Source organism: Amborella trichopoda, chromosome 13 (assembly GCF_054954075.1).
Source record: "Amborella trichopoda isolate Santa Cruz 75 chromosome 13, AtrichopodaSantaCruz75HAP2 v2.0, whole genome shotgun sequence".
In the NCBI taxonomy this organism is placed as follows: domain Eukaryota; kingdom Viridiplantae; phylum Streptophyta; class Magnoliopsida; order Amborellales; family Amborellaceae; genus Amborella; species Amborella trichopoda.
In genome coordinates this window covers 50,775,647-50,795,334 of record NC_142348.1, presented here as the reverse complement: position 1 = coordinate 50,795,334, position 19,688 = coordinate 50,775,647, and the positions used below count along the sequence as shown (strand labels likewise).

The 19,688-nt window shown below is 35.8% G+C and overlaps 2 protein-coding genes across 2 annotated transcripts; one reads left to right on the top strand and one right to left on the bottom strand.

The window, feature by feature from the left end:
- The first annotated feature begins 252 nt into the window (after positions 1–252).
- LOC18445923 (PPPDE putative thiol peptidase family protein) lies at positions 253–9,683 on the top strand. Its single transcript, XM_088856863.1, has 4 exons — positions 253–390; positions 1,778–1,993; positions 6,369–6,656; positions 9,075–9,683. Exons 2-4 carry the CDS (start codon positions 1,783–1,785, stop codon positions 9,317–9,319), a joined length of 744 nt encoding a protein of 247 aa, XP_088712989.1. The 5' UTR covers positions 253–390; positions 1,778–1,782; the 3' UTR covers positions 9,320–9,683.
- Positions 9,684–14,273: 4,590 nt separating this feature from the next.
- On the bottom strand, positions 14,274–16,765 carry LOC18445925 (homeobox-leucine zipper protein ATHB-40). The gene is made up of 3 exons (XM_006856051.4): positions 16,360–16,765; positions 15,585–15,886; positions 14,274–14,576 (listed from the first exon to the last, which is right to left on the bottom strand). Exons 1-3 carry the CDS (start codon positions 16,412–16,414, stop codon positions 14,358–14,360), a joined length of 576 nt encoding a protein of 191 aa, XP_006856113.2. The 5' UTR covers positions 16,415–16,765; the 3' UTR covers positions 14,274–14,357.
- Positions 16,766–19,688: the final 2,923 nt, after the last annotated feature.

Sequence of the window (19,688 nt, the reverse complement as noted above, 5' to 3'; positions counted from 1 at the left end):
TTTGAAGATATTCACCGCGTACATTAACGAAACCTCACTTTTATGTTGGGGAGGCTGGTCAAGGCACGTATCCATAGTATAATCCGTCGGACCAACCAATTCAATGCGGTCTTCATAACTGTGATTCTGCGACTGTGAGGCCATTGGATAGAATTTGTTAGAGCATTTAGGGCCAAGATAGTCATATTGCGAAATTAAAATGCAAGAGGCCAAAAAGCTTTAAAGAGGGCGCCACAGAGCAAGGAGATGGTTACACAGAGAGAGGGAGGAGGAAGGAGGAGATGGTTTCATGGGGGAGGCGATGGCTCCAACCCCATCAAAACCCGGTCGGTTTTCCCTAAAACCGCTAGCGGTCTTCTTCCTCCCGCTTTAGCGGTTTTCTCCAATCAGGTAGCTCTCTCTCTCTCTCTTACTCTGTGTGTGTGTTTCTCTGTCTTTTGGTCCCATTAATGATTTAGGAGACTCTTTCTCTCGCTCTTCATTTGAGGTATTTTTTCTCGGTCTTCTTCTGCTTCTTTTAGGGGTTTATTCAGTGATTTTAGACTCTTGAACTCGATTTTTTCGGTATCTCTCTCTGTTGTTGCTTTGTTTTATTTGCTTTCATGGCTATGAGATCTATTGTTTAGGTTGTGGGTTTATCTTGTCGATGTCTTTCTTTCTCTCTCTACATTATTATGTACATTCTTCTGTTTTCTCCCTTTCAGTAATGGAGATAGTTGATTTCTTGTGTTGGGTTTCTTCCCTTCATTTTTAATAGAAAATGTAATCTCTCTCACTCTCTCTTTCTTTGTATATTTTGGTGTGCATAGGTTAAATAAATTATGGGAAAAAAAAATTGATGGGATTCTGGGGAAATGTGGGTTGTTTTCTCAGATTGGTGGATGATAATTCTTTGATTAGAATTCAGGAATTCTATTTTTTTCATTCCATTTTCATTTTATAAATTTGTTATTTTTAGAAGATGTTGATGGTATTATACCCGCTTTTCATAATTGAAAATGGTTTATAATTGTCCTCCCATCATTTTGTTTTCGGAGAATATATTTTTCTATGTGGGTTTTATTCTTTGTTATTTTAACTAACAATCGTATCAATTTTGGGCACTTCATGTGCATGAAATGTGTTTTTTCTGTAAATATTAGGTACTGTTATGAGCTGATGATTTGAGTAGTTGCTCATTTTAAATATTTATAAAAAGTTTCATTTCGAAATAAACATGGGAATTTTTGTGGGTCGATATTATTATTGCCCTGACCGAGTTGGAATAAAAGAAAGGTACTGTTCTTGCCTTGGGAGGTTTAGAGTGTAAATTAATTTATGCCTCCATTGTGAAATTTGTGAATATTTCTTTTGTGCATGATTCTTACGATGCAATTATATTAATTACCAGCTATATCATCACGCGCGGTATTTGTGAGATTACTTTGCAATTGAAAGTTTTGATTTTATTGGGAAGAAGTATGTATATTCAAAGCAGAGATTCTCAAACCAGCCTTGACATGGTATTTATTTTCACAGTTGGAGAGGCATAACTTATTTTAAAAAAATGGCTATAGCTTGTCAATTTTCAAGAACAAAGAGTAGGTTTAAGTTTTGACTAGAGTTACAAGAAGAAAGGAAAATATTTTGCTATTTTTGGAGAATTTCACTTTATCTGTGAAACATTTGTTTTGAGAAATTGTCAAATTCTCTTAATTTTTTATGAAAAGGTATCCATGTGGTAGGTGCTAATGATTTTTCCTGTTAACTGCTTTTTGAAACATGTGAAAACGAAAAGGAATTATGAAGTTGGAACTTAAGAAAGGATGGAAATCGATGACGCCCATTCGTTTAAGAGGAAAATCCTGTACCCGCTTTTGTATGTTCTCAAAAGTGAGGTCCTCGGACCTATCTTCTGGTTGCACTCCAGTCTATCTGAATGTATATGATTTGACACCCATGAATGGGTATTTCTATTGGGCTGGCTTTGGAATTTTCCACTCTGGTGTGGAAGGTTAGTTAATTTTCCCTCTCTATGGATTACTTCTCTTTGCTTAGATTCATATGTTCTATTTGGATGTCGATGTTGAATTTTTATTATTTCTTCATCTCTAGCCTATAGTTGTTGTTGTTTCTATTGTGTTTATGAAGCATTTGTTGGTTCTGTTTCAAGAATATTGAAATATATATGCAGATGCATTTTGTTTTCCCATGTGTTTTGTTTTTAGCTATTCATTCTGATTTGTAAATTATATGTATCATGATTAGCATCGACATGTCGTTATTTGTACTTTTAGGTGTGCATCTTTTTGTTTAATTGGTCACATGCCCAATACCTTAGCACTCTGACTAAAAGTACAACGTTTGTTTATGTTTAATTTTATTATTTGTTTAAATATAGGTGGGTACGATGGGGTCAGGCAGGTGTAATATAAAAGCAACCTCAAGTTGGGACTTAGTTTAAGAAAAACCAAATAAACAACTTGTTGAGTTGACTTTGCAGCTTTGTCAACATCTTTGTAGTCTTTATAGATGAATTGTAAAAACTCTGAGACTACATAAATAAATCAATATGAATACTGAATTAGTGCAGTTTTAACATATAATTAGTATACCATTCTATGCGGTTTTCATGTAACAATTTAGTTATCTCACCAGAAAACTTAAAACATCCTATAACATGGCGTAAATTAATGCCTATTGAGAATTTAAATTACCGAATTACTGATGATAGTTGCTGACTGTTTTATTATTAATAATTCTATATAAAAGACTAATATTGTTACTGTAGTTTTAATGTAAAATAATATTTAATGCTTGAACCCAGAGAATTTTTTCTAGACAAACCCTTAAACACATCTATAAAAGTGATGCATAATACCCAATACATTTTTCTAGACAAACCCTTAAACGCATCTATAAAAGTGATGCCTAATGCCCAATATAGACATCACATCTCATGAATCTATGGGGGGTTGAGTAGAGGTCATACGAACTCTTAGACCCCTAATGCACATATGTGAGTTTTGCATCCATTGTTCAAAAAGTAAACTAAAAATCCATAAGATAAAAAGAACATGTCAGGCAAGTTAATTTGACTCATGCAATTTTTTGCTTTTCTTTATTTGGAGGAATATTTGACTTGTATTATGTATAGTATGTTTTTAATATGGATATATGATCAGGCAACTGGCAGGTTAGGTGCTCCTTCCATGACCTAGGATGTAGTCCCAAAAAATGGGGTCTGTGCAGCCCCCACATAAAGAAAGGTGGGGTGTGGTGCTCATTGATACAATAAATAAACGAAATGAGCATTACAGCCCGACTATAAGCAAAAAACGGTGTGATTTCATTTAACTTTCCTTTGTAAGTCCCCTGCAGTGCTGCCCCTGCCCAGGGCATCTGCTACATGATTGGCTTCCTGCCAAGTATGTGTGAAAGTGGCCCAAAGCTGCCTGGGCAGGTGAACTATATGCTCAAAAGAGAGGCTACTCTCTGGGCACTGGACTCTTTTGAAGGGCCCGAGGATAACATTCAGGGAGTCCCCCTCCATAGTGAGGTGGCTCCCGGAGTACCCGTTTTTACTGAATTTGTTCAAGCCTTCTCTAAGGGTGATAGTCCCTGCCATTGTGGAGTCGTAACACCGATGTATCCCAAGTGTGATAAGGAATGTTTCCTTGATTGCCTGTAAAGATGGTATGAAAACCAGAATGTTCAGGGCTGTCTAGGGAGCAGGAACATGTTTTACTGGGTTGGAAGTCCAGATCCTGTAGACTTGACTCAGGCAGGTCAAGTCACCAACTTTAGAGCATTTGGGAAAGTATCTACAGTTGTAGAGTTCATGCATTTTCTTGAAAATGTAGGTTATGAAAGTGCAACAAAGTATAGTCTTATAAAAGAAAATATATAAGGAAATCAATTTGTCATTTTTCTGTTTTCTACAGTATTTCTTCTTTTAGGCATGGTATGTTTTGTCCTTTTCATTGGTAAAATTTCTTCAATTTTTTTGAGAAAAGCCAGTGTTTTTGAAATCTATCAGGAAATCACTTCATCGAGGAACTCTTGAAGTCCTGAGTAAGACTTGTCATTATGGTTCTGATAAGACTTGTCATTATGGTTCTGATGGGCAATGTGTCACTGTCTTACTCATTTAGAGTTTGTGGTCTTTCCTGGTATCAATTTGAATTTAATTTCCCACCTCTCAAACTCTCAATCTAGCTACCTGCGATTTGGGCTAAGGCCTATGGATGGCAGAGATTGTGCTGTATTTTCTTTGGCTGAAAATTCCTCTCTTTAGCTTTTCTTTAGGTTTCTTTTTGGAAGAAAGATTAATTGGAACATGTGAATGTTATCAGAAATCTATCGACTACTTGGTTTGGTGTTAGGCACCTTTAGCTTCCAGAGAGTTTCTCTCCATTTTGATGTGATGACTTGTAGTTGAGAGTATACAAGTTCTTGTCTAGTATTTCTTAATTTAAGATATTCATTTAAAATGATTTTCCTGCTTGAGAAGAACATGCTTACTTTACATTGTTGATATATGATCTTAAGTTATATTTATTACACCATCTTCATCTTTGATCATAATACGACTGAGAATTTACCTTTGATGCCTATCACAATGTAGATGCTTGGGAACACTAATCATGAATGTCCAGGGTTTCATTAATATGCGAAAAAGTTTCCCATGGCTACAACTTCAAATTATGGGTAGTTTTTGGAAAGGAAGTTCTTGAAATTGGAACCTAATGGGTAAATCTATGCTCAAGCTTAGATGCCTTTGAGTACAATCTCTATGTGGTAAGCTCCAACCAACCACTGGCAATGAAGCAGCCTCCCTGATTCCAAGACCAAATCTATATTGACTTGAAACTCAAATTTCAACAATTTATAATTTGAGCTGCAAGGAGAAGATATGACCTTTCTCTATCCAAAATATTTTTGGTTGTGGTTTTATCACTCGAGGAATGCCCCATCCACCCTATGGCTAAGCACTGTTTTGACTTAATATTCCTTTTTGGCCCTCTGATGGTTTCTGTTGAATAGCATACTACAATCGTATGTTGATGGGAATCCACCCCCTTAAATGGGAATTAGTATGCAATTAACCAGGAAATTTCCTTTTCTTATTCAATCTAAATAGAATGAAAGAAATTAGCGGCTCCAGGGATCATGGCAATGGGTTGGATAGGATGTAAAAACCCAAGATATGCAATAGAAGTTGGGTATCAGGTGACATCACTTGGTGTACATCTTGACGGACTTAGGTGATGCATCGTTCTTCTGTTTTGTCATAACTATGTTCTTAAAACCATTGGCAATTAACCATGATTTATTGATTAGCGAATGACAAAGTTAACATTGATCACACATAATTTCTGGTTTTTTTTTTCCTCAAAAAACATTGATCACACATAAGGTTTAGGGGGTGGCTATGATTTATGAGCTTATAGTTCACTCCTGGAGGACCTTCTCCTATATAGAAGTTTAGTGGTGTGATGTACTCAATCAAAACCTTCTCTTTTATAGAAGTTTAGTGGTGTGATGTGGTCAATCGAGGGAGGGAGGGAGGCCTTTGGCTTCACGAATAGGAGAAAGAGATGATTGGGGAGGGAGGGAGGCGTTTGGCTTCAAGAATACGAGAGAGAGATGATTGGGGGAAGAAGGTTTATATTCAGATAATACATTTTCCACCTATTTAGTTGGATGACCTTTTTCTCCAAAATAAGGTCAAACCGGGGATGATGGGGACATTTCTCCCCAATTTTGGCGTCCATCATTGGAAATAATTGGAGAGACCTCATTCCAGGAAACTATCCTGAAAGGTAATTTCTGAGGACCCAAAAAGGCCCTTGGGGATGTAAATTGGAAAATGATAAATTCAAGCTGCAAAAAAACATGGAGTTAAAAAAAGAATTTGATGGATCAATTGAGTTATGGGATTTCCTTTTGGAAGAAAAAATTATGGTTTCCTTTCGAGAAGAAAATACTGTTGTCTTGTGCTTCAAAGTAATACAAGTGGTAGACACCTTATTTTTATGGGCCATGGTAATGGCATAAAAAGAATATTTATTGTCACGTAGTCATGTTAATGCTTGGAAGCATATTTACATTTTCTCTAGCTGCAACCATACGAGGGAAAGCATACCACAAATGTGTTTTATACATGGGTTTATACATGGTACACAAAATGGGGATTAGGAAAGAGAGGGGACATGAACTGTGGGTTTGATCGCTGACATTGGGTTACAGTTCATCTGTACTGTCCTAAGGAATACGTGGTGGATGTTCCTGTGGTGTATAATACACCACAGTGTCAGTGTACATGCTTTCTGAAAATATGGTACTCTTCAAAACTCATAACTTGGCTTTTAATAATTGTGGACCAGTTCATGGTGTGGAGTATGCATTTGGAGCTCATGACTATCCGACAAGTGGGGTATTTGAGGTGGAGCCTCGCCAATGTCCAGGTTTTAAGTTCAGAAAGTCCATATTTATGGGCACCACTCGTCTGGACCCTGTTCAAGTGAGGGAATTCATGGAAAGGCAGGCAGCAAGCTACACAGGAGACACATATCATCTTATTGTCAAGAACTGTAACCATTTCTGCAAGGATATCTGTTTCAAGTTGACTGGGAACAAGACCCCAAAGTGGGTGAATCGGCTCGCCAGAATAGGTACACACCAGAAAACTCTCTCTCCCCTCTAATCTAATCAATTCTTTCTCTCTCCCCAATATCTCTCAAATCAAATACCCCTTGGTGTCTCTCGCTATTTTCTCTCTCTCTCTACACACACTCTCTCTCATACACACCAATCCCGATATCTCTCCAATAACAAGGTAACATCCGGTGGTTTAAAAAGCGGATCGGTAACTTGGATTGGGCATCTCAAAAATCCATCCGGATCGGCGAATCGGCGATCCGGATCGGGAATCGGTTGGATTAAGCTTTAAAAAAATTTCAAAAAATATTAAAATTCGTTATCAATATTATCTTTTAGGAATCTAATAAGAAATGAGGGTACTACATTATTAACTTTCATTTTTTTCATCAATTTGTGAATATTGAGATGCTCTTTTCTTGTATAAACTTATGTTAACAATTAAATTTTCATCACATAAAAGAAAAATCATAGAATTATAATGGCTAAAATATATAATTATACATGGACTATTATAAAGAGTAGACTAAATCAATGAAAGAATGGCATTAAAATCTCGTTTTGGCAAAAAATCCTAATCCGCTAAATAAACCCAAATTATTACAGCTTTAGTAACTATAATCCAAAATTATTACAACCTAACTAATTATAATATTATATATTGAAATTATAATTATTAGTTTACATTTTATAATTATTTTATTAAACAAATAATAATAAATTAAAAATATTTTATAATATTATCTAATTGAAAATGTATTATTGACAACTGTAAGAAAAATAGTACATTACATGATTTATAATGTAAAAATTAATAAATAAAATAAAAGGTTTGGTTATCAATGTAAAAATTAATAAATAAAATAAAAGATTTGGTTATCAATGTAAAAATTAATAAAATGCGTACATTACATGATTTTATTTTTTATTTTTTTATGTTTTTCATATTATTTACAAAAATAATTATACCACTATATACAACAAAAATTAACTGCTATACAAAAAATTAACTTTTTTATTTTTCATTTTTTTATGCTTTTTATATTATTTACAAAAATAATTATACCACTATATAAAACAAAAACTACTATACAACAAAAATGTAACGCCCAAGGGGATTCGACCTTGGGACATCAAAGGAAATAGCAGAGGTCATAACCATCACGCCGCCTCGCTGCATGTGATTATAAGTTGTTGATTAATAGAATATATTTACATTCCGTTTTCATTTAATGATGTTTGAGAATTATCCGACATCGAAAGATAGGTATTCAACTTTGCTACGCATGTGCGCGAAAACATTCGGGCAACCTCGCACGTGATATGTGACACGTGATTTTGTCGCACGTGTCCGTGTCGGAGTGGTGACGTCTGCACGTATCTGTGTAGAATCGGAGTGGTGACATCAAAACCGCCGGTTGATGATGTCATCAGGCGGTTTACTGTTTAAAATCGTTTAAAACCGTTCGGTTTTCTCTAGACACGGGCGGTTCCCGTTTTATGTGTGGAACCGGCTCGTTCTGTGGCGATTCCCAAGTCGAACCGGGCGAGTCCGGCTCGACTCAACATTTTTTTAAACCTTGGTAGCATCCCTACAAGGCTAAAACAAACACACACTCTCTCTCTAACCAGTCCAATCTCTCTCCTCACCCCATGCAGTTGTAGTCCAACCTCTTGGGCTTTTATTCTCCACTCCAATGTTATCCTCCCCTATCTCCCCTTGAGAGATCACCAAAAACCCACCCCAAAATCAGCTCCAAAGAACCATGGCCTCCTAGGTACACACCAGAAAACTCTTCATTTCATATTTTGACTGTAATCTGGTGCTTTTTTAATATACCAATAAATAAATCAGGAACTTTTTGATAATGTTTTGGATTAATTGCACATTTCTTGTGAACTAAGAATTTATTGAAGGCTTGGAAATTTAGTTGAGTTCTTTTAATGCTTCTTATTTCTCTTATTTATTAATATGTTTTGCACATTTTCTTAACGATTAGTGTTTTTTTTTTTTATGATGTTTATTATGAAAACTTCTTACGTATGGTATCATTTCTTTCGGATTTTTAATCAGGTGTTTTTTTATAATCTATTGATATCTAATAAGTTACCAATATGTTGCAAAACAAAGAATATTAAAGAAGAATAATGCTTGGAAATGCCTCTGATTTTATTACTTTCAAATGATAAGTTTCATCTTTATCCATTACAAGTAAAAGTATTCTATTATGTTACATTAAGAAGACTGGCATGATTTTTATCAAGTAATAAAAGCTTTTTGATGATATTGTCAAATGTCAACTATCCTCTCTCTCTCTCTCTCTCTCTCTCTCTCTCTCTCACGTGCGGACTGGTTCGCTAATTTTAGGCATACCATTGAATTTTGTATTAAGCTTGGTTTTTCTTCTGGTTCAAAATTTTTGCGTTTGTAGGATCACTGTGCAGCTGCATCTTGCCTGAGGGTCTTCAGGTCTCTTCAGTGCGCCATGAACCTGGTTTTCAAAACATAAAAGAAGAGAAGAAAAGATTAAGAAGAAATGCTTTCAGCTGTTTATCTTCTATCTCGATTCGACAAAGGACACACCTCTCAACCTCGTCTCTCTTGAGTTCTCCATTGAAGGGAAGCCTTCTTCCATGGGAGCTGAGAAGATCCACAAACTCCTTGAAGGAGAGGTAAAATAGTACAGTCTATTCTCAAACAGAAGCTTATGAATTTGCCATTCTTTTTCTCTCTAGAGATAGATGTCCATACTGGTCAAAATCCTGGTTGCGCTGCTCCTGCGTCTTACTTTCTCTCCCTAGAGTCGTAGCGGAGTCATTTGAATCCATCTATTACAAATGAGTGTATGCTTTTCCTCTGTGCAGTTTGTCATGTATCCACATGGGGATATCCCTCAAGAGGTCTCTCTCTCTCTCTTTCTTATACTGCTAGGTGAGAGAAGAAAAATGTGGTCTTAATGTTTGGTTGTTATGTGGTCTTTAGTGTGCATCTTACTTGGACACCTTTGTGATAGATTATGATGTCATGAATTGGACCTCAATCTCTTTCTCTCTCTAGGATTGTGATGTCATGAATTGGACCTCTTTGAGATTGTGACGTAGTGAATTGGAACTCTCTCTCACCTCCCCATGAGAGGTCTCAATTGGCACAACCAAGAGAGAGATGAGGAAGGTTGGCACGAGGCTGGTAAGTGCGACATCAAGCTACTTGCCTCCTAGAGAAAGAAGAAAAAGTACCGAACATGAACAAAAAGTTGGACTTAGGGGTGGGTGGCAATGGACTGACCAGACCCGGGACCCGACGGGTAGACTCGAACTCGAAGGGCTGGGTCAGGCTAGTGGACCCGACCTGAATAATATGGGTATTCATGTATGTTGCCAATACATTTGTTTATTAGGAATTACGTAAAACAGTAAGGAATGTGGGTATTTATAATGTTGTACAACACTGTAAATGTTGCGGGCATATGATTGGAAAAAAAACAAAAAAAAACCTCGTAGTCGTTAGGGGGGCAAAGATCCATCCAGACCTAGGACCTGACGGGTAGATCTGACCTCAGGGTTTAGGTATCGATTGAAATTTTGGACCCAAAAGGTTGGGTATGGGACTGAATAATATTCAGATTTGGGTTGGTTTCCAGCCGGATTCTAAATTTGAACACAAAAAGTTTAGAGAGAGAGAGAGAGAGAGAGGATAATTTGGAGGGCATGTTGAGGCGTGGAGGGAAATGATAGTTTGAAGGACATATTTAGGAAGATGGAGAAAATGATAGGGTTGTTTTAGGCTGACTGACGATGATAACAATACTTACTTCTCCAAAGACAACACGTAATCAATCGATAGCACATATTAGTCACTTTCGTAACGACGTCACTTTCTTGTGTGACATGATACAATGTCCAGACTCTCCCTTTGTCGGAGTGAAGATGGGAGTTTCATATGGGAATGGAAGTCAGAAGTGAAGTGAAGGTCTGCCAGCCTACGGGCAAGGAGAGGGATGGGAAGCCACTTCACTTTTCGCCGCGTCTTTCGGACAGACGGTTAGGAAATAAAAGTCAGGTTAGATGGGCTTCGTATCTTCTCTACCCCGGCCAATCGTACCAAAAATAATATATATATATATATATATATGGGTGCGGTTTGTATAGGGTTTAGGCTCTAAACAATCAAATTAGAGCCGACTTTCATATAGTTTCAAGAAATGTGGTTTCAATACTAGAAAATCTTATTAAAAATTGATTGTAAAAAAATGTATTATAAAATACACTATTTTCAAAACTAGAAATCAATTTCTTTTTCATGTCCATGCATCTTGATGTTGAGATGATCAATTTGAGGATATTTGGGCATAAACGACTTTTAATGAAAGTTTTGCAGTAGGCTCTAATTTATTTGTTTAGAGCTTCGTTTCTATATATATATGCACACTGGATTTTCTATATTTAACAACCCTCAAAATAATATAGCTCAAAGTTAGAATCACTTGTGAATGTTCTTTTTACCATCAATGCTTTTATATAGTTATTTTGTAAATTAAACTAGTATGGCATTATAGTGAATTATAAAAATAAAAATAAACTCAGTTGCTTCTCTCTGCTCTTTCCTTCTCTCTCGTTCACCTCGTAACTCTTTTGGCACTCTACCTTTCGTACCCTTTTTCTCTCTCTATACCACACCCATTTTCTCTCCCTTTCGTACCCTTTTTCTCTCTCTATACCTCAGATCTTCGACTCTTTCTCATCTGCCCCATCTCTCCCTCATTTACCCTAAATCTTTTTATCAACTTAGCCATGCCCTTTCTTAGTCTGTCATCCAGCCATCACTGTTGATCACAATCTACTTGAATTTCATTGTTGAGCCACCCAATATATCTCTCTTTCTTACATAGACACTCACATTACACCTTCCCATTCTTGAGTCAGCTCCTCTCTCTCTCTCTCTCTCTCTCTCTCTCTCCTATGCACCTGCATTACTCAACAATTTCAATGAGCACTTTTATGGTGCAGCCAGCCACAACACATATGGAGCCACCGATCACACACATAGCAATAGTTGTAAGGGAAATGGAAGCAGTATGGACTTTTAGCATTAGAAAATTTGCCCTAGAGATGCCTTGGATTGGGATAGGCTGTGGCCCTTCTACCCACCATGATAAAATAACTTCTTGCTTCTCAAATGTTGGTCAACCAGCTGGTTTCCTTTAATTATCCTTGAATGTTTGTTGGACATGGATTTATGGCATCAAAAGCAAATTGACAGAGTTTTAGAGAGAGATTGGTAATATGAGTAAAGAGATGATGAGAGAGAAATTGGAGATCTATAGAGAGATAATGAGAGAGATTTCTGGTTTAGCAGGGAGTCAGGATAGGGTGGAGAAGGCAGCTTAGCAATGAGAAGATAGGAGAGGATGACAGAGAAAAGGGCAGGTGCTGCCAAAGAGCATTTTTGCCCACAAAATAATTTCACTTTTCATCATTCGTAAGAAAAAATGAAAATGCCCTTTTAGTTTAGCCTTGGATATAGTTATATAAGAGCATTGATTGATGGTAAAAAAGAACATTCACAAGTCATTTTTTCTAATCTCAACCTATGTTATTTTGAGGGTTGTGAAGTGTAAAAAATCAAAAAATCCTTTTATATAATATATATATATATATAGTTAGCAAATATTTACCATCCATATAGGTAATGATTTAATGTCACCGTGTTATTATAATATAATGAAACCACATTTCCGAAAATCATGTTTGTTGCACTTGTATGACCCAAATTTTGTAGACACTGTTTTCATTCCAATAATCAATTTCAAATTGAATAAAATTCAATTTGCACCTTAGATATGGCTAAAATGAGTGTCCCCCAACAATGAAACTTGATAATCTATTTGGTGAATTCTAAGATTTAGATATTTATGAATTTAAAATTATTTTTTTCTTTTTTCTTAACGTTGTTAATCTAATGATAATAAAACTACCTAAAAAATTTTAGAATGGAAAAAGTCATCTAAGTCTTAAATTAAATACCTTATTAACATGGACAGTCTATATTAATTGGGGTTAAAAACACTTTCCAATATATGTTTTCAAATTTTGTTTTTTTGTGGTTGTTCAAAGAAATAAAAGAGTGTATACTTGAAAATTCAGGTCAAATAAATGGCTGTAACATGACTTTGCAAAATTGTTTCATTATATTATTACTGTAGAATCGTCGCATGAGATCAATCTCCTTGCATGTGTGTCAATCTCCTTGCATGTGTGTGGCGATTCAACAAGCAAACTATTTATTTACTCCCATGGCCAAAACCTAACATAGGAGTGCTTAAACCTGAGACTAACCTTAAAAAACCAAATAAATTAAATTGAGAGAGAGAGAGAGAGAGAGAGAGAGAGAGAGAGAGAGGAGAGAGAGAGAGTTTGCATTGTGAAAGGACCCAACTCCACTCAAAGGAGGCACAATAGTCCGCAAGTGTCCTAATCCATGTCATGCTATGACGTTCTAACCCTGACTATAATGCAGTAACTAAATTCAATGCTGTGGAAGATTTTCAATAATAACCATAAAAAATAAAAATAAAAAGTTTGGGTAGTATATAATCAGTTGTTTTCATATGTGCCAACTACCTGCCATAGGGTGGTTCACTTTTTTATTATTTTGTTTTTTTGACTTTGGAGAATTTGAAAATCAGGATTGTAGATGCTTGTTCAGAGGGAATAAGCTACATGTCATCTTAACTCTCATGTCAATAATTGACGATTAAGATGGATGTTTTGGACTAGGTTTTTCAATAATATATAAGAAAAAGGATTTATATAAGTGTGAGGTTTGCATAGAGCCTAGGCTCCAAACAATCAAATTAGAGCCTACTTTCAAATAATGTTCATTTGAAATCTTTGTGATAACCGTAAAATATATTTACATTTTTATTTATAAAGTTTAAAGCTCAAAAAATAGTGTAAATCCACTGATATATGAAAATTTGAAAATCTTGAAAATTGACGATCCAAAAATGGATTACAAAATACATTATTTTTAAAACTTGAAATCCATTTTTTTCTCATGTCTACGCATCTTGATGTCTAGATGATTAGATTGATGATATTTGAGCATCAAAACAACCTCTACTAGTGAAAGATTTGTGGGAGGCTCTATATAAAATTTTCCCTATATTTAGTATTTATATAATGGATAACGATTTACCATTAGTATAAAGAGGTTTGAATATGTATATTTTAGCTAAAGGAGTTAGAATCATTATTAACCGTCAAATGTGAACTATATGTCACAAGGTGTGTAAAGTTTTCTTTGAGGCAATAAACATGCTTGTAGACGCCTAATTTCACATCTAACAATATTAGTAGGTTGTGATCATGTTGTATCGGAAGTCAAAATGCTTTTATTGTATACTTTAATATATGGGAAAAAATATTCATTTTATCTTTGACATTTTAGGACTATCTTTCTCTCTCTTTCTAATGAGAAAAAAATATCCTCCTCTCTATCTCACCCCCTTGTTATTCCATTGAGTCACTCTTTTACACATAATTATCATGTGTTCAATTCCAATTGCCTTTTCTCTTTGACTCTACTCACCTTTAAATATGAAGGTTGACAAAAGCATTTCCACATTGAATTTGTCCAAACAAGCTACACATGATATTAATTATGGTTAAAATGGTAATCATTTACATGGATTAGTCTACACATATTATGCACATTAGAAGAGGTTAGCATAGTAATTAAACCATTCCAAAGTATTAATACTGATATTGTCTGGCATTATCATAAAGTTATTAGGCTGCTCTGGCTCAAAGTCCCCCATTAAAGAAGAGGATGGGCTGCTGCTCTTCTCAGCCTTTGATGTCACATTTGAGCCCTCTGTGAGCCGCACGATTTCATTCTCAGCAACTGAAAGCTTCTCTCTTAGCTCCATAACCTAAAAGAAAAGGTTTTGTTGGTTTAAATATGTAAAATTTTAATCATAAAAACAAAATCTAAAGAATGAGGAAAGATAAAGGAAGATGAATTTGAGGGTTTTCCAGGCTGTGTAGTGCATTGCATAGAAAAGATGTTCACTCTCTTTTGCTTTGTGATCTAATGCTCTTTCTCTTTTTCTTTCTTGGCTTCTTTATGATAGTTTACAATGAAAAATAAGAGAGAGAGAGAGAGAGAGAGAGAGAGAGAGAGAGAGAGAGAGAGAGAGAGAGAGAGAGTAATGTTCAAGAGAGAGTTTTTTTGATTTTTTTTAGAATAGGTTGAGAGAGAGAGAGAGAAATGCTCAAGAGAGAGAGAGCGAGGCCCTTGTCCAGCTTTTGCCCTCTCAAAGCAAAACCCCACCTTTCCCAACAACTTCTCCAAACATTGCCAAATTCATCAAAAACTGAGAACCCCAAATACCAAAAGACAAGAAAAAGACATACTTACCTTATTGCCTTCAAACCCAAAAATCAAATAATACAAAAAATAAAAATACTTTCAAGCCCAACAAATTTTCCCTGTTAGTGGGTATTTGGAGAGAGCGAGAAATAAAAATACTTTCAAGCCCAGCAAATTTTCCCTATTAGTAGGTGTTTGGAGAGAGAGAGAGAGCTAGGAGTTAATTTTTTTTTGTGAGACTAAACTTTGATTTGAGTCTCCTTGTTGTGAAAGGAGACAGAGTGCTAGGAGCTCAATTTTTTTTATTTATTTTTAATGATTAATTTAGCGGGGAAGATAGGCCTGTACCCATTTTTTTCAAATAGTTTACGAGTTAATTTAATTTTCTGATTGAAATACTGTTAGTGAGAATAAAAACGGTGGTGAGTGGTGACTATGGTATGGGATGCCCACCCAGCCCTTATCCCACCATTAGGAGCTACATGTGATGTGTGAGAGAGAGTTCAAAACCAGAGTGGAGAGAGATTAAACATTCAAAAGATGAGAGAGAGAGAGAGAGATTAACCACCTCGGCTTCAAGTTCTCTCTTCTCATTGGCCGCAGCCTCATATTGAGACTTTAACAACTTTAAGTCTTCCTCTAATTGTTTGTTTTTCCACCGAGCCCTCCTGTTTTGGAACCAAACAGCTACCTGACGCGGGTCCAAGCCCAGTTCCGAAGCGAGTTTAGCTTTCCTCTCCGACTCGAGTTTTTGCTGGCTTCCAAAGTTCATTTCGAGGAAGCTGACTTGCTCAGCACTCAGTCGTCGCTTCTTTAGCTCTGACTCGGTTCCCTTCCCCTTCTTTCTCCTACGCCTTTGTCTCACGTCCTCTGATCATGAATTAGGGACCAATGAGAGAGAGAAAGAATTAGGAAGCAAAGTTTTTGCGGGTGCTATGAAGAGAGAGAGGGAGTAAACTGAGTGTGGGTGGTGGCATGGGGTGTGTGTGTGCAAATGTGTGTTAGAGAGAGAGAGAGACTTTCCTGTTTTATGGGTGGGTGTTTAAGAGAAAGTGGGAGAGACTAAAGTAAGAGCAGTGTGTGTGTGAGAGAAAGAGAGAGAGATTTTCCTGTTTCATGGGTGGGTGTTTAAGAGAAAGAGGGAGAGACTAAAGTAGGAGCTGTGTGTGCGAGAGAGTGAGAGAGAGAGAGAGAGAGAGAGAGAGATTTTCCTGTTTCATGGGTTGATGTTTAAGAGAAAGAAGGAGAGACTAAAGTAAGAGCTGTGTGTGTGAGAGAGAGAGAGCTAAATTTGTTTAGTTTAGGTGTTGGGAAGGAAAGAGAGAAAAGAAGGTAAGGCTTACTCTTGGGTGATGGATACGAGCCTGAATAGAAGAGCATTGACATTTGTTCTTCCATTTCTTTCCTTCTCTCTCTTAGCAGGGTGATAGTCAAGGAAATCAAAGACTCTTTCTCAAACCAATCTCTCTAAATTTCTCTCTCTTTCTAGGAGATGTATTTCTTTCTCTAGCTCTCTCTTTCTTTCAAGGATGATGTGAATATCTCTCTCTCTCTCTCTCAGTTAATGGTGTGGGCAGACACATAGGAAACCTCACTCCTTGTCAGATAACATGGCGATTTCAACTCTATTCCTCTCTTCTCTCTCTCTCTATAAAGAGGGAGTCAAGTTAGGCGACCATTTCTCACTCTTCTTTCTCTCTCTAACTCTCTAAGCCTTCAGAGTTGGGGTCGAACTTTCGTTGGATGTATGCTCTACAGTCACCTCGGCCTTCATATTTATACTCAAGGCTTTGCCAAAATATCCCCTCTTCATTCGGCACTGTCACTCAAAAGTTATCTCTACCGACCCCATAAATTACAATTATGTCCCCACTTCGGTCAATATAATCTTCCTTTTAGTGTAGTTTAAAAAGTTCAAGAAAAAAAAAAAAAACAATTATAACCCATTTTTAGTGCACTTTGATTAGTTATAAGGGATTTTTATGAGTTGGTTACTAATCTATTAGTGAATCGATAATAATGTCACATCTTATTTATAATATGATAAACAAAATATAATGTATGAAAAGTTGTCATTTGGTCAAAATTGATTACTACTTATCCCTATAAACAAATAAATTATTCATGTAAAAAATCCAAAAAAAGGTTTCTTCCTTTCATTTGTGAGATATTTAAAACACACTGCCAATAAAATATTGTTCAAACTTTCTTTTTTCATATGCCCTTGTTGAGAATTTACGAAATCCTCTTCACAACCAAACAACAGGAAGAAGAATTTGGAAGACCATACTCATGAAAAACAAATCTTGTAGTGGAACTTTTGGAAAATTTTGTCCATCGGGAAGTAAATGATGTAGCGGATGGTTTTGCAGCGGTGGCTTCATGTATAATTTGTTTGTAATTCTTTTTAAGTAATAAAATTTTAAATTGTATACAATAAAACCATTTACCTTTAAAATAGTCACAATTACTTAAAGCCATTTGAAGTGAAATTTGATAGTATGGATGTAGCATGAAGTTCGAAAAAATTTCATTTGAAGTTTGAGCTTGGTTAATGGAATAATTGCAATTACCCAACTTCATATCTAATAGTCAAGATTATTGTGACCATTTTGTATCACAAGTAAATGGTCTCATCTTATATTTTTTCCATAAAATTTTGAAATATTGTAATAAAAAAATTAATTTTTTTTAAAAATATCCAACTTTCCTTTTAAGGTCCCAATCCTTTCCATGGGCAAATTCGTCACTCACATTTTTTAGAGGCACATTCGAAATTTCACAAATATCCAAGGGTGTCTTTGTATCCTCGCAATCTCCGCGTGTCTTCCGGTTTATTTCATCGTCTATGGGTTAGCACGTCGCCTTGGAGATTTCAATACACACAAATTTTCAAATATTTTTCCGAAGGAAAAAACTCAGAAAATGGTAAATAATTACAAAATAATTGATTAATGCTTAATTACTATATTTGGGTACAGATCCCGATACCGCACCTTAAACGGCGCTGTACGGCCCTTTCCTGATTGGGACACGCTGTCGTCTTCTCCCAGCCAATTCACGTTCTCCATTTGGCTTAACCCTCACGAAAGTTTGACGAAATTTCACTGAAAATTTCGGCCTATTTGGGGTAAATAAATTCTAGTTTACAAACACACTTGGTAAGAAGTTGTCCGTGGGGGAATATGTTTGATAATAAGTAAAGCGTCACCTTAAAACTCATCAAAGGTTGGAGTTCTCTTCAAATAGATCATTGCGGAATTAGGATTTCAAGTTTTAAAAATAGTGTTTTTTGTAACAAATTATCTTGACCTTTTATTCATCTTAAAAATATGGATTTTCAAGATTTATATCAGTTTTTGAACTTCTAATTTCATAATCGATGTTGAAAATTGATTTTGGAGCCATAATGAAGATTTTCAATGCTCAATGTGCTTTTCGGACAAAGATTTGAAGTGATGCCTTGCTTTGTTTTCATAAAACCTAAGCTTTATAAAGACCACATACTTGAATGGAAGATGAGTACTCGTGATAACAATAAATAAATAATATATTATTTTGATTTTGGTCTTGGTCGCAAAAAAACTGGAGAACAAAAAAAAGAGTTGAGAACAATAGCTTCTTTTTTTTCCCCCGAAATGTCAACGGTGGAAATGAAGGTTGAGACATCATGTTGAGGCAACAGCCCTCTAACCACCAATGCCCAACCGTATCCCCTATGAAAATATTTTTTTAAGGGACAAAGAGTTTTTGGTTCAGATTTGATTCAAGAAAATAGAGTTACAAAATGGATGTGAACATATATGTTTTTGTATAAGGGGAGGATGATTCATTATGTTAAACCTTGAGAAAATAGATAATATAAATCCAAAATGTATGTACACAACTGATAAGCTATTCTTAATAATTTGTTGGTGCTCAAAGCGAGATGTCTCCCAATTCAATTTGAAAAGAAGTTTACATCTAAGGCGATCCTTAAGAGTTTTCTCGTTTGTTTTAAATGGTTTATCGTAATACTATTTCATTTTTTAAAAAAAGAGTTTTTAACGGAAGAAAACGATGCTTTAAATGGACTTTTTATAAGGTTTTTATGACCATATGGATCATAGTATATAAGTACTACTTGATAAATTCATAAATTAAGGAAAATAAAGGCTTAAATACCAATTGAAACATGTCATTGAGGAGAGGATAGGATAGTCATCGTTTGATAATGATAACAGTCCGCTATAGTGGCCACTAGCCAAAAAAACAAGAAAATGTAAATAACGGGAAAATGCGTCACTTGATAGAAATGAAATTTCTATAAAGCTATTCAATTTCATTCATGAATGCCACAATTTTGAAAATGAAACACATTTAATTTGATAATATTGGCTGTTTACACGTTTTCGTTGCAAATTAAAAAGGCTTCTACAATAACGGCCGTTATTATTGCCGAATGTGCCGTTATGTAAAAACAAGGCGTTTTACACCGCCAAACCTGAACCGAAATTTCGTCCGAAGTGCTGAGAATGCCGAAAAGCTACCGGGGGCAAAATAGTAATCGCACTCGCCTTTTTCTTAGGCACATGGCATCCACCAAACCATTTTACACGCGTCACTAGATGAAATGGAGGGGGGACCACGTCCCCCACCGGAACACGTGGTGCAATGGGGGAAGCTTGTCAGA